The sequence below is a fragment of the Lacerta agilis genome, chromosome Z, assembly GCF_009819535.1.
Source record: "Lacerta agilis isolate rLacAgi1 chromosome Z, rLacAgi1.pri, whole genome shotgun sequence".
Lineage (NCBI taxonomy): Eukaryota > Metazoa > Chordata > Lepidosauria > Squamata > Lacertidae > Lacerta > Lacerta agilis.
Window position 1 is genome coordinate 45997537 of NC_046331.1, and position 12403 is coordinate 46009939.

General features: G+C 42.0%; 1 protein-coding gene across 1 annotated transcript in view; it reads right to left on the reverse strand.

The window, feature by feature from the left end:
* The window catches only part of GPC4 (glypican 4), a 102721-nt gene that overhangs the window by 15513 nt on the left and 74805 nt on the right, over nt 1-12403 (reverse strand). Inside the window, exon 3 of the mRNA XM_033137336.1 lies at nt 9635-10026. Within this exon, the coding sequence (XP_032993227.1) occupies nt 9635-10026 (392 nt within the window). The remainder of the gene's footprint in view (nt 1-9634; nt 10027-12403) is intronic.

Below are 12403 nucleotides of genomic sequence, written 5' to 3' on the forward strand. Positions count from 1 at the left end.
TAAATTTCTCTTCCAATAACCTAACTTCCTCTTCTACCTCCTTAATCCTTCTATCTTTCCCCTTTTTTAACATTGACAAACTCTGAATACATTCTCCAATAATCACTGCCTTCATTGCTTCCCATTTTGTTGTTAATGGGATATCTGGGTCTTGATTCTCCTCAAAATACCTTTCTACCACTATTTTAATTTTTAATTTACTATGCTCATCAGCAACCAACCAAGGGTTAAACCTCCAAGAGTAAGACCTATTAATGTGACCTATTTGAAGGAAAGCAGATATGGGGGCATGGTCAGTGATCTTAATAATTCCAATATCCATTCCTTTCACCCATTTCCTTGCCTCCTGCGATATTAAAATACCATCCAGTCTTGAAAATGTTCCATGTGGGCTAGAATAAAATGAATATGAGTAATCCTTGAGGAACAACTCCATCCATAGTTCCAATAATCCAAACTTTCCACATAATTTTTTTAAACTTCACAACCTTTCCCTTTTGGGAACTATTTCCCCCTTGCAGATTAACAGTAAAGTTCCCCCCCCACACACACACACTACTTTTGTATGAGGCGACAATTTCTCAAGCTTCTGTAAACACCTATAAAGAAAATCCGGCTGGTGCTTGTTAGGGAGATAAATTGACGCTCATGCCACCGGCTCTCCCTCCAAGCAACCTTGAACAAAAACGAACCTTCCGTTCTTATCTCGTAACACTTTATTCTCCACAAAGTCCACCTTGGATTTAATTACTATTCCCACCCCTCTACTTTTCAAAGTTCCGGTAGCCATAATTTTTTCCCCTTTTCCAAAGCCAGGGAAATTAACCTCCCTCTCCCCTCCATTATATGTTTCTTGCAAAAACAGCACCAACCTTCAGTTCTTGAATATACTTCCCAATCCTCACTCACTTCACCTGATTACCCAAACCTCTAACATTAAGAGTTGTACACGTAATATTCACATTCTTTATTATGTCTTTCCCAACCATCACACTACTCATTTCCCCTCCTTTTGTACAATACCCGCCTGGAGATAAACCCAGCCCCAACCACCTTCCCAACTCACCCTACTTGTGAGCCCTACACTTCCACCCCCACAAAAAAGTCCAGGCAAAAGGATCAAGAAAGTAACTGTGTGCCGCAATACTAGGCACACCTCTTGCACCTGGAGCACAACCCAATATGCTTCCATACATCCTCACACTTATTCTTCCCATAACTCCTCTCCTCTGTTTTATCACTGCTTCCAGACCATCCATATCCACACACACCCAACACATTATAAACAGATTCATAACTCCCCTTCCCACCCCATACAATACAACATAACACCCAAAACCTTTCCACAATCACGCATCCAGCCAACACTCACTCCTATATTGGGGGGGGGGGGCGTTGGAAGGGAGCTTGCAAGTTCCCCTAGTCTGAAGAAAGAAAAAACAGCCCCATCAAGCTGCTTGGTTCTCTTTCCTCCTGCCTTCCTTCTTTTTTTAATTCTTCCTTCCTTCTTATATTTAACTCTGTCTCTAAAGTCCCAGGATTTTTTCTCATTCTTCCTTTCCTTCTTCTTCTGCTGCCTCTGGACTTGTTCACATTCTTCTCTTAAGTCATTTTCTTCTTCCAAGTCAGGAGTCTCCTTAAAGTCCTTTGGCAACTGCAATGCCACATATTTAAATAAAGCCACCATCTGCTGTTGATCTTTTGCAAACAATGTCTCTCCTTTATACTGCATTCTTAAAGCAAATAGTGCCATTCTCCAATTGTATTTCATATCTTTCTCTCACACAACAATTAAGAGCCATTAACTGAGGATTCTGGTGACCAGGAAACAAAGTCTGGTTGGTTGGCACCTTGGATTGGAAATCTTTGCAAAAAAATTGCACCTGGCTTTAAAGAGTCCACACTGCCTGGCTTTGCATCCTGTGGGCTGCAAACTTGGTTTTAAGTAAAAACCCAAGCCAGGTGGGGTGTTGTTATTAAGAAACAGAGGACAACGTGGCACACACAGCTTTGCCCGTACAATAAGCAGGGAAGGAGGCCATAGGTCAGTGATAAGGACACATGTTCTACATGCAGAGGGTCCCAAAGTTAAATCCCCAATATCTCCAGTTAAAAAGATCAAGAAGCAAGTGAGGCTTGGGTGGGGGCGGGGGCAGGCAGACAGAAGCCAAAACGAATACAAAAAGAGAAAAGAAACTATTATCTTCCTCTTCCATGCAGAGGTTTGCTACTTCTGGAACCATTGGCTTGGCTTTAGAAAGCCATTTGTTTCAATTTGTCACATGTTAGCATATATATACACACACACACACACACACACACACAACAACAACAACAACATTGTGTCTAAAACATAACTGTGACATCTAGTTACAGGTAGGTAGCCGTGTTGGTCTGCCATAGTCAAAACAAAATAAAATAAAAAATTCCTTCCAGTAGCACCTTAGAGACCAACTAAGTTAGTTCTTGGTATGAGCTTTCGTGTGCATGCACACTTCTTCAGATACATCTAGTATTAGTCTTGCTCTGAGTAGACTCAAGCACATTCATTTCTCTCTCTCTCTCTCTCTCTCTCTCACACACACACACACACACACACACACACACACTTTTTTCTTTGGTTAAACATGCTATTTTTTAAAAGCGTTGCTTGAAATTTTAACAGTTGTCAAGCTATGCATCAGTACAACGTTGGTAGGTAGCCAATTGGATTTGGCAACGTGGCTGTATTGTCAACTGAAGGCAATGAGTCCTGCATAAACAAAGAATTCTGGTCTCTTTTGGAGCATCAGAAATGAACTGTCAAGACTCAAGAGGGGCATCTGATGATGCCAGAAATGGCTCACAGAAATGTCACATTCTGCCCCTCTTCCTAACCACTTTTCAGCTTACCCCAATTTTAAATGACATATAATTTAGCCATGTGTTGTTCATTATGAGGATATTTCTGAAGTCTATGAATTGCAAAATATCAAGTTCCCCTCCACCTTGAGTCACTGAGGGATCTGGCTTACATATTCCTGCCCCCACCAAATACTTTTTTTTTAAGTGCCCTTGAGGCTTAGGCAGGAAATGTCCATGCTTGGCAGCAATTTAAACCCGTTGATTTTAATGTGTGTCAAGGGTTCAATAATAGCCCAATTCCTCTGCCCTCTCTGTCACAGTTTTGTTGGGGGGGGGGGTGAGGGAGAGAACATGTGAAAGAGAAAGTTCCCATACTTAAAAAAAAGCCAAAAAGGCATTCACACTGGTTGAAAAGAGCAGCCCAGGGTGGGAGGAAGAGAGAGAAATCATATTGCAAATTAATACATTTCACCTACACTTGAACGGGCTCTGCTCAAATTTACCCCCTTGGCACCCACTGGCCTATGTCCTATAATTAAGTAAAATTTATAGCCCCAACCATCCCAAGGGCAGGAACAAGAACAATTCTGCTCGGGTGGGGGTGGGGGGAACCCCACAGCCCTGTCATCAAAGGGCAAAGTAACATTTGGAGGAGTAGCGGATAGGTTCTGCTTGAACAACGCTCATATTAGATTTGGTTCTATCAAAGCCACAGGAAAAGGAGGCCCTGCTGCAGATCACTTTTACATGGTGAAAGTTCCTATTGGATGCACTACTTTCTGTTTGTGAAAATAAGAAGAGCTGCTGTTATATATATATTTTTTATGAATTGCAATATATATTTTTATAAATTAAAAAGTGCAAATAACTGTAATGATAATAAGCTATATCCAATGTAGCGCTAAGCTAAAGTGACTCAGCATTATATGTGTCCTGCTGGCAAAATATTTTTTCCCCGTGCAAGAGAATGCATAAGCTGTTTGCTGGTGACTTTGTTGCTGCACAGTCTTTAACACAACAAATTTCCATTAGTGCAGCTGCTGCACTGAATTCCTCTGTTGGCCAACATTAAAACTCACCCATCCACCAGCACAGGAGCACTTGAAACACTTGACAGTGATTATTATTATTATTATTATTATTATTATTATTATTATTATTATTGCAAAATGAGGTGGTGTTGGGTAAGAAATTCAGGTTCCTCAGGAGTGGGCTGAAAATTAAGGCCAAGGAATTTGGCTACACAGAATTCCCGTAGATCTGCAAAACTGAAATAAATTCACGTGGTACACAGTTAGGTAAGTGGGCACTATGACATCTGAATTGGGCCTGCCAAGGGGCTGCTGCTCCAAAAGAGGGGAAAGGTGCTGGGTGGGTAAGGAGTAGGGGGTCCCAATTTCCTAACCATCATGAATGTTACATCTCCGTGGGGGCTAAGGCAATTCAGTCGGGGGTGGGTAGGGTGCGGGGAGAGAAGGCAGAGGATTATGAGGCTGGGAGACAATGATAGGGAAGGAAATCAGACAATGAGAAAAGTCAGCATTTTACAGGAATTTGTGGAATTCTCTCCCCAGAGAGCCTAGTCTGCTTCTTCCTTTGCTATATTTTCAAGTTCAGTCAATGAAAACATTTTAATCCCCGCCCCCCACTTTATAATTATTAAAAACAAAACCTCAAGATTTTATTGCTGCCAGGCCTTTTTTCCATGATTGAATTTTACTTTTATCTTGGTATTGTTTTGCTATGATGCTTGTTTTCTACTGAGTAAGTTGCCCTGAGAGGGTTTACATTGCAGGGCTCCACAGAAAACTTAAAACATGAGTAACATTTCAAAGGCTGCTTCTTGCAGCACAAGAGCAGCAGATTTGTATTTTGTTCTGAATGGTCTGCTATAGTAATCCATAGTTTGCACAGCCAATCTAAGAGCATCCTTTTGATCTGCATTTACGTAGGAAGCTGACTTGTACACAGACGTCAACTGCATCATTAGGAGACAGAAACGACAAACATCGCTAAAGGGGGATCATTACAATAAGTGTTCCAATGGCAAAGGTTATACTGGAAGCTGCCTACTACAAGGTTGGAGTATTTCTCCATCTTGCCCAGAGGCTCCCCAACCCTTTTGGGGCTGGGCTGGGGGCACATTCGGAAATCTAAGAAGTTGCCTGTGAAACACCCACTTCACAGAAGAAAAATTGGCAATGCTCAGAAACCCTTCCCCTCCCTGAAACAACAACAAGCAAAGCTCCTAAGAACAGAAGAAGACCTGCCAGCCAATGGACTATCCAGTCCAGCATCCTGTTCTCCCAGTGGCCAACCAGATGCCCATTGTGGGGAAATCAGCAAGCAGGATCTGAGTGTGACTACAGCTCTCTCCCATTGCCCCTTGCAATTGCCAGCATCCAGTATAGGGTGTATAGGGTGTTAGAGTAGAGGTAGTACCTTTGGTGGGGGTCGTGTCATGCTCCTGCTTGGGTATCATGATTGCATGAAATTGTAATGATTGTGTGATATGATTTTGTGATATCATATCACGCAGTCACAATATCATGACTGGGTGAAATCACAGCGCAAAAAAAGATATGACTGTGTGATATCATGATTTGTGAAACCATGATTCTGTGGTATCATGATTTCATGACTGTATGACACCACAATTCTGTGATATGATTTTGTGATATTGTATCACGAAATCATTATATCACAAAACTGTGATATCATGCAATCGTGATATACAAGGGGTGTATGTGGTGTTAGGGGAGTGGTACCATATTGGCCCGAATTTAAGATGCATCCACAAATAAGCCGCACCTTTAAAATTGACGGCTTATTTGCGGGTGTAGCCCACCTCCTGGCACTACCACCATGAATGGGGGGAGGGGGTGGCTGGTGCTTGGTTCCAAATGTAAGTCACACAGCCAGAATTTGAAGGGGGGGGGAATGATGCTTATATTCGGGCCAATACAGTAATACATCTGGTGGGGGACGTTATGCTCCTTCTGGGTAGTTTGCCACCTTTGATCCCCACCCTGCACTCAACTCTCACCTGTGGCTCCTAGAAGCTGTCAGCATGTGACAGCGGCCACACCTGGGAATGGCTTTGACTGGCTGGCTAAGCTGGATGAGAGCAGCTGATGGGTCTCAAACCATCATTGAGTTAGAGGGTTTTGCATGCAAAGACAGGCTCCGGCAGATTGAGTGGATGAGACCAATAGTAGGTCCAACAGCCAAGAAGGCGGTTTCTGCTCATGCTGTAGAGGGAAGTGAGGGGCAGATGGAGCTTGTCCACCTAGGAAGGTAGCCCATTTAGGAGAAGGAAAACTCTGATCCTAAACCTCAACTGCCTTGTAAAATATCTTCAGGGGGGAAAGGGCCAAGGAGTAAACTGTAAACAAATGTGGAGTGGAGTCCCTAGTTGGATAGTGCCTTGCACACCTCCTTCTAGCAACTCCTGCAGCCAAGCTGTTGCCAAATGTACTGCTCTACTTTCCTTTGGAGCACATCAGCCAGGCCAAGAGGCAGGGGGCTTGTCATCTGGCCTGCCAAGAACCTCCATACACACTGCCCAGGCTTGGGCCCAGGGGAGGTCACTTCAGTGCTGCTAACTCAGCAGTTTTACATCACCCACAGAAGTGCACTCCAGTTTCTCTCAAGACAGATGGGTGTCAACAACTGCCTATGACTAGCCAACATGGCTATCCAATAAATACCGGGTAGCCTTATCCTTGATTTTATCTTATCCTCTTTTAAAGCCATATAAGTTGGTGGTCACCACCAACTACATTCTGTAGTTTAACTATGCACTACACCCCCCCCCCAAAACACCTTGACCAAGCACTTCTCCTACTCCAAAGGAAACCCCCTTAACTAAAGCAAAACAACTCAATTTTAAATATAGTGGTACCTCAGGTTACGAACTTAATTTGTTCTGGAGGTCCGTTCTTAACCTGAAACCATTCTTAACCTGAGGTACCACTTTAGCTAATGGGGCCTCCCACTGCCGCCGTGCGATTTCTGTTCTCATCCTGAAGCAAAGTTCTTAACCCGAGGTACTACTTCCGGGTTAGCAGAGCCTGTAACCCAAGGTGTTTGTAACCCAAGGTACCACTGTAAAACTAAAAACTGGGATGAGCAGGAGGCCTTGTCAGAGAACTAAGGAGGGTATCAGCAGAAGCTGTGATGCCCATAGTATCATGGGCCAGGAGTCAGCTTCACCTTCTGAACAGCAGCCCGAGGGACAAGAAGGCAGAGTGACTCTACCTGCAGCTGATCAGCCTTCAGTGACAGAGAGGAGAAGGCACTGGTGAGAACTAGTTGGCTCTGGTCTTCTTAAACAGAACTCTCAGCAGCAGTCAGATGCTGGAAACAACGCCTGTGGTTCCCAGCCCTACTTTGCTGCTTTCTGCTCTCCATCTGGACCCTTTACTCTGTGTTCATCTGGATTCCCTGACCTCTGAAGTGTCTGACTTCATATGTGGATTCTGCTCTCAAGGAAGTGTTCCTCAGAGACTCCTGGCCCCTGCTTGCTCAGCAACGGGACTCAGACAGGGCCACAACACACAGGCACCATGTTGAGGAATCTTGGACCAATATTCTATGCACTGACTAGCAGTGCCTCTCCAGAACTTCTTCAGGCATAAAAGGTGCTTCCCATGATCTGCTACCTTTCTCAGAGTTGGTAGACGTTTATGGAACCTGCTACCACTGGAGGCAGCAATGACCACCACCTAGGATGGTTTCAGCAGAGGATTGATTGGACAAGCTCGTGAGCCAGCATGGTGTAGTGGTTAAGAGCGGTGGACTCGTAATCTGGTGAACCGGGTTCGCGTCTCCGCTCCTCCACATGCAGCTGCTGGGTGACTTTGGGCTAGTCACACTTCTCTGAAGTCTCTCAGCCTCACTCACCTCACAGAGTGTTTGTTGGGGGGGGGAGGAAGGGAAAAGGAGATTGTTAGCCATTTTGAGACTCCTTAGGGTAGTGATAAAGCGGGATATCAAATCCAAACTCTTCTTCACATGGTAGATAAGCTACTAGGCACAACGGCTCTGCTCTGCTTCCATGGTCAGAGGCAATAATGCTTCTGGATACCAGTTCCTGGGAGCATCAGGAAGGGAGATGGTTGGTGTTTTACTGCTCCCCACCAAAAGGAGAGGAGAGATGCTGGATGCTCCCTGGAGGAGGACCCTGGATTCACTAATGCCAGACTTTGGGGTGGGCAGGTTAAGGAGGGGGAATTGTTGGTTGCTGTGAATGGTTTTTGTTCTGGGGGAGGGGGGACCGAGGTTTCGTTTATCTGCTAATCAGTGGTGAAAGTGTTGCTTTGCTTACTGTTTGACTATTGCTAACGTTGCTTGTTACTGCTTACAGAGCTGGTGTGTCGTTTTTGTTTCTCCATAAGTTGTATATCAGATAACTGCTAAAGTATTATATGATTTTTCCACCCCGCCCGCCTACCTTGACGAATGTTATTATGCATGTGCACATATTTTTTTTAACGTAAGTTGCTTGGAGAGCCTTGGATGAAAAGTGACTAGTAAATAAATATAATTCAAAATGTTCCTTTTTAACTAGGCCTTTGGCTGACCTGATCAACATCCCACACCCTTTTAAAACGTGGCTCTTTTTTGGGGGGGGGGGGTGTATTACTGGTTATTGTTTTTAACTTTTATTCAGGGTGGATTTGGTTTAATCAAATCAATTTAAATCATTATTTAAATCACTAGTCAGTAAGACTTGATTTAAATCATTAAAAAAAGACTGAGTTTTAGCACAAATGAAAAACTTAAACAAATCCTTATTTCCTGACGAATAGCCTTTGGAGTATAATGTAACTTAAATAGAAAACAATATTTAGAAAGATTTTTCCTCCAAAAGCATTTTATTTTAAAAATCCAGTTTAAAGCAAAAAAATCCGATTTAAATAATTAAAAAATCCATTTTTTGAATTTATTTTTTGATTTTTTTTCACCCTGTTTTTATTTTCTATACTGTGATCTTTTAATGTGAACCACCCTGAGACCTTTGGGTATAGGGTGGTATATAAATTTTGACAGGAGGTGGCACTTGTTCACCAACAAACCTGGGGTTAGCACCAATAACAAAATTACCATCTTACTTATCTTCTATTTCTGTTGCAGCGCATAGGTATGCCTTTATCAAGGCCAGATTCAATGCTTTTCCTTCTAATGTCATGGGCAACAGACTCTCAAATGGCCAGATCTCATTGCTATGTGACTGTAATAGTGGTTCCGTAGAAACATTACAACATATACTTTTTTGCTGCCCAGCTTATTCGGCAGCCCGGTCTAGATTTCTGTCCCCCCTTCTGATAGGACAGGCAGACGGAACCCAGGAGGCTAAATTAATCCATTTATTGAACGACGAGGAACCGAGTAGATCTCTTACAGACGCTAGATTTTTGATAAATGTCCTATCCCAGAAAAAGAGAAATGGGTCACTGCATAGTTTTGATACTTTAACTAATACCAAATATCATTAAGAGGAAATTAAGTTATTAATCAACTCTTAAATTAAGTTTTAGCTGAATCCCTATGCTGTATATGTATTAACTAAATTGAGGTAAAATGTTGTTCTTGATGGGTTGTTTAGATTTGATATTGTTAAATTGCAGCAGCTGCTGTCTCGTGTTTTTTTTAATTGTCTTAGGTTGAGTTGTTTTAAATTCTGTTTCGTTCGCTTGTCTGATTTGTTCTTGATATGGGCCAATGGCCGTAATAAATTTTACTTACTTACTAAATTCTAACAACAACAACAACAACAACAACTCACCACAGACACCTTGCCGACCACATCCCTTGCCACAGCCAGGCCTTGTGCGAAGGTGCGTGCCGCCACGAACGCCCGCGTCACCTGGAGCTTCAGCTTGCGGGGCACGTCCCCAAAGGGCTTGAGCTGCTCCGTGTACTTGCTGACACACTCCAGGTACTCATCGGAGAAGTGGTACTGGGGGTTGACCAGGCGGAACATGCGCTCCAGCAGCCGGGCCCAGAAGTCATTGAGCATCTCCTCCAGGTTGACGCTGCCGCCCGTGTAGTAGCGCTTCAGCTCCACAAAGAGGTCCTTAAACATTTCTGAATTCTGCATGTACAGGAGACCGTAAGTCCTTACAAACATGTCGTTCAAGGATTTCTCGGCATTCTCGAGAAGCTCTCTGAAGAATTCTGCAGGGAAGGGGAGAATCGGTTCATGTTTATTTATTTATTTATTTTATTATACGCAAATATAAACATACAAACCAACCTACATACAAACATACTGACCTACAATACAAAAAGCAATACAAATGCAAAGGGGGGGAAAACAAAGAAAAAGGAAAGAAAAAAACTTACATACACAATATACCTACAATACACTTACAAAAATACATCCATATCTTCCATATTCATTTTTGGCAAAATATCTTATTGTAACAATAATTCAGAAACATATACTAATACTTTTCAGCCATCCGTTCATAACAGTAAGGCTAAATTATTAAATAATCTTATTCTTTGACTTCCCTAATCCATCTCTTCATTAAATTCTAATAAATTGTTAATCAATATAAAGAAAACACGTAAAAGTATGACACTGACCTCAATTACCTTGTCTTTATTTCCTCATTCTTTTAATTTTTTATATCATTTTATTACTATATCATTTCTAGAGCGAACAAGAGTTATTCTAAAGCGAAATCTGTATTGATGTTGCACCGCTTCTTTAGATAGTACAGAAAGCTGTTCCATTCCTCAATGAATTTTTTCCTTGGATTTTCCTTTATCTTTTCTGAAAGATAAGCCAACTCCGTATATTCTATAATTTTATAAAACCATTCTTTTTTGCTAGATATTATTGCACTTTTCCAATTCAACCCTACCAGGGTTTTTGCAGCAGCTGAGGCGTATAGAAAAAAGTTCCTCATCTTTTGGGGTATATCTGGAGTTGTTATGCCTACAAGGTAAGCTTCTGGTGTTTTGGAGAATTCGATTCTGAAGATTTTTTCCATTTCTGAATGTATTTCATTCCAGAATATTTCTATCTTGCTACATTCCCACCAGATGTGGTACCAACTTCCCAACTCCTCACATCTCCAACAGATGCTACTCGCGTTCTTATACATTTTTGAGAGTTTGTGGGGGGTGATGTGCCACCTATAAAACATCTTTATTAAATTTTCTCTAATCGAATTACATGTGGTGAAACTCCAGCTTGTTCTCCATAAGTTTTCCCACCTTGTCATCATTATATCATGACCTATATCCTGTGCCCAATGCGTCATTGTGGATTTAATTTGTTCTTCCATTACTGTCCAATCTAGTAATAACCAGTATGCCTTTGAGAGGGTTTTTACCTTGGAGTTTACCACTTCCAATTGAAATTTAGACTGCCCTTTCTCAAAACCTATTTTGCTATCGATTTTATACCTCTCAAAGAGTTGGTAGTATGTAAACCAGTCATTTACCATGTTTTTTAGATTTTCATAAGATTTTAATTCTAACCTATCGTTTTTGTCCTCCAGCAGTGCTCGATATGTCAGCCAGCCGGACTCTGAGTTACCACGTCTCATTGCTTGGGCCTCCAAGGGGGAGTTCCACCAAGGCACGCACTGTTCCAACAGATGTTTGTGTTTCAGCCAAACTTTCAATAAAGAGCCTCTTATAATGTGGTTGGAGAAATCCTTGTGCACTTTATGTTTTTTTGTAGTTTAGATATGCGTGCCAGCCGAACCTTAGATTGAACCCTTCAAGATCCAATAATTCCAAGTTTTCTAGTCGGCACCACTCAGCAAGCCAAGTAAGGCAGGCAGCATCATAATACAATATTATGTCTGGCATGGCTAGTCCTCCTCGTGATTTTATATCAATCATATTGAGATGTTTTATTCGAGGGCATTGACCCTGCCATATATATCTCGATATATATCTCTGCCATTACTTCAGCCTGTCCTCCCCCCTTAAAATTGGTATCGTTTGAAATAAAAACAAGAGTTTAGGGAACACCATCATTTTAACTGTTGCCACCCTTCCCAATAAAGACAGATTAAGGTTGTTCCATTTCTCCATACTGCATTTTATATTATTCCAAGTTGGAGCATAGTTGTCCTGAAATAGGTTTATGTTCTTTGGACTAATCCAAACTCCTAAATACCTGGCTTTATGACAGACCTTTAAACCTGTGTTTTTCCCCCCAGCTGCTCTATATCTTTCTCCATCATGTTCTTAACTAACATTTTTGTTTTGATTTTATTTAGTTTAAATCCCGCCAGGTTCCTATATTCTTCAATAATTTCTATAGCCTGTATAATACTTTTATGTGGGTTTTCTGTTGTGAGGATTAGGTCATCCGCAAATGCTTTTATTTTATAAGATCTTCCTTGTTTCTTTATCCCCGTGATACCTGGGTCCTCTCTTAGTTGATTGTTGAGGACTTCCATCACTGTTATGAAAATTAGGGGGGGGGACATCCCTGCCGTGTACCTTTACATATTGGGAGGCTCCCGGTTATGGCCCTGTTGATTATTAGGTTGGCTCTTTGTTCCTTATAAATAGCACTTATCCC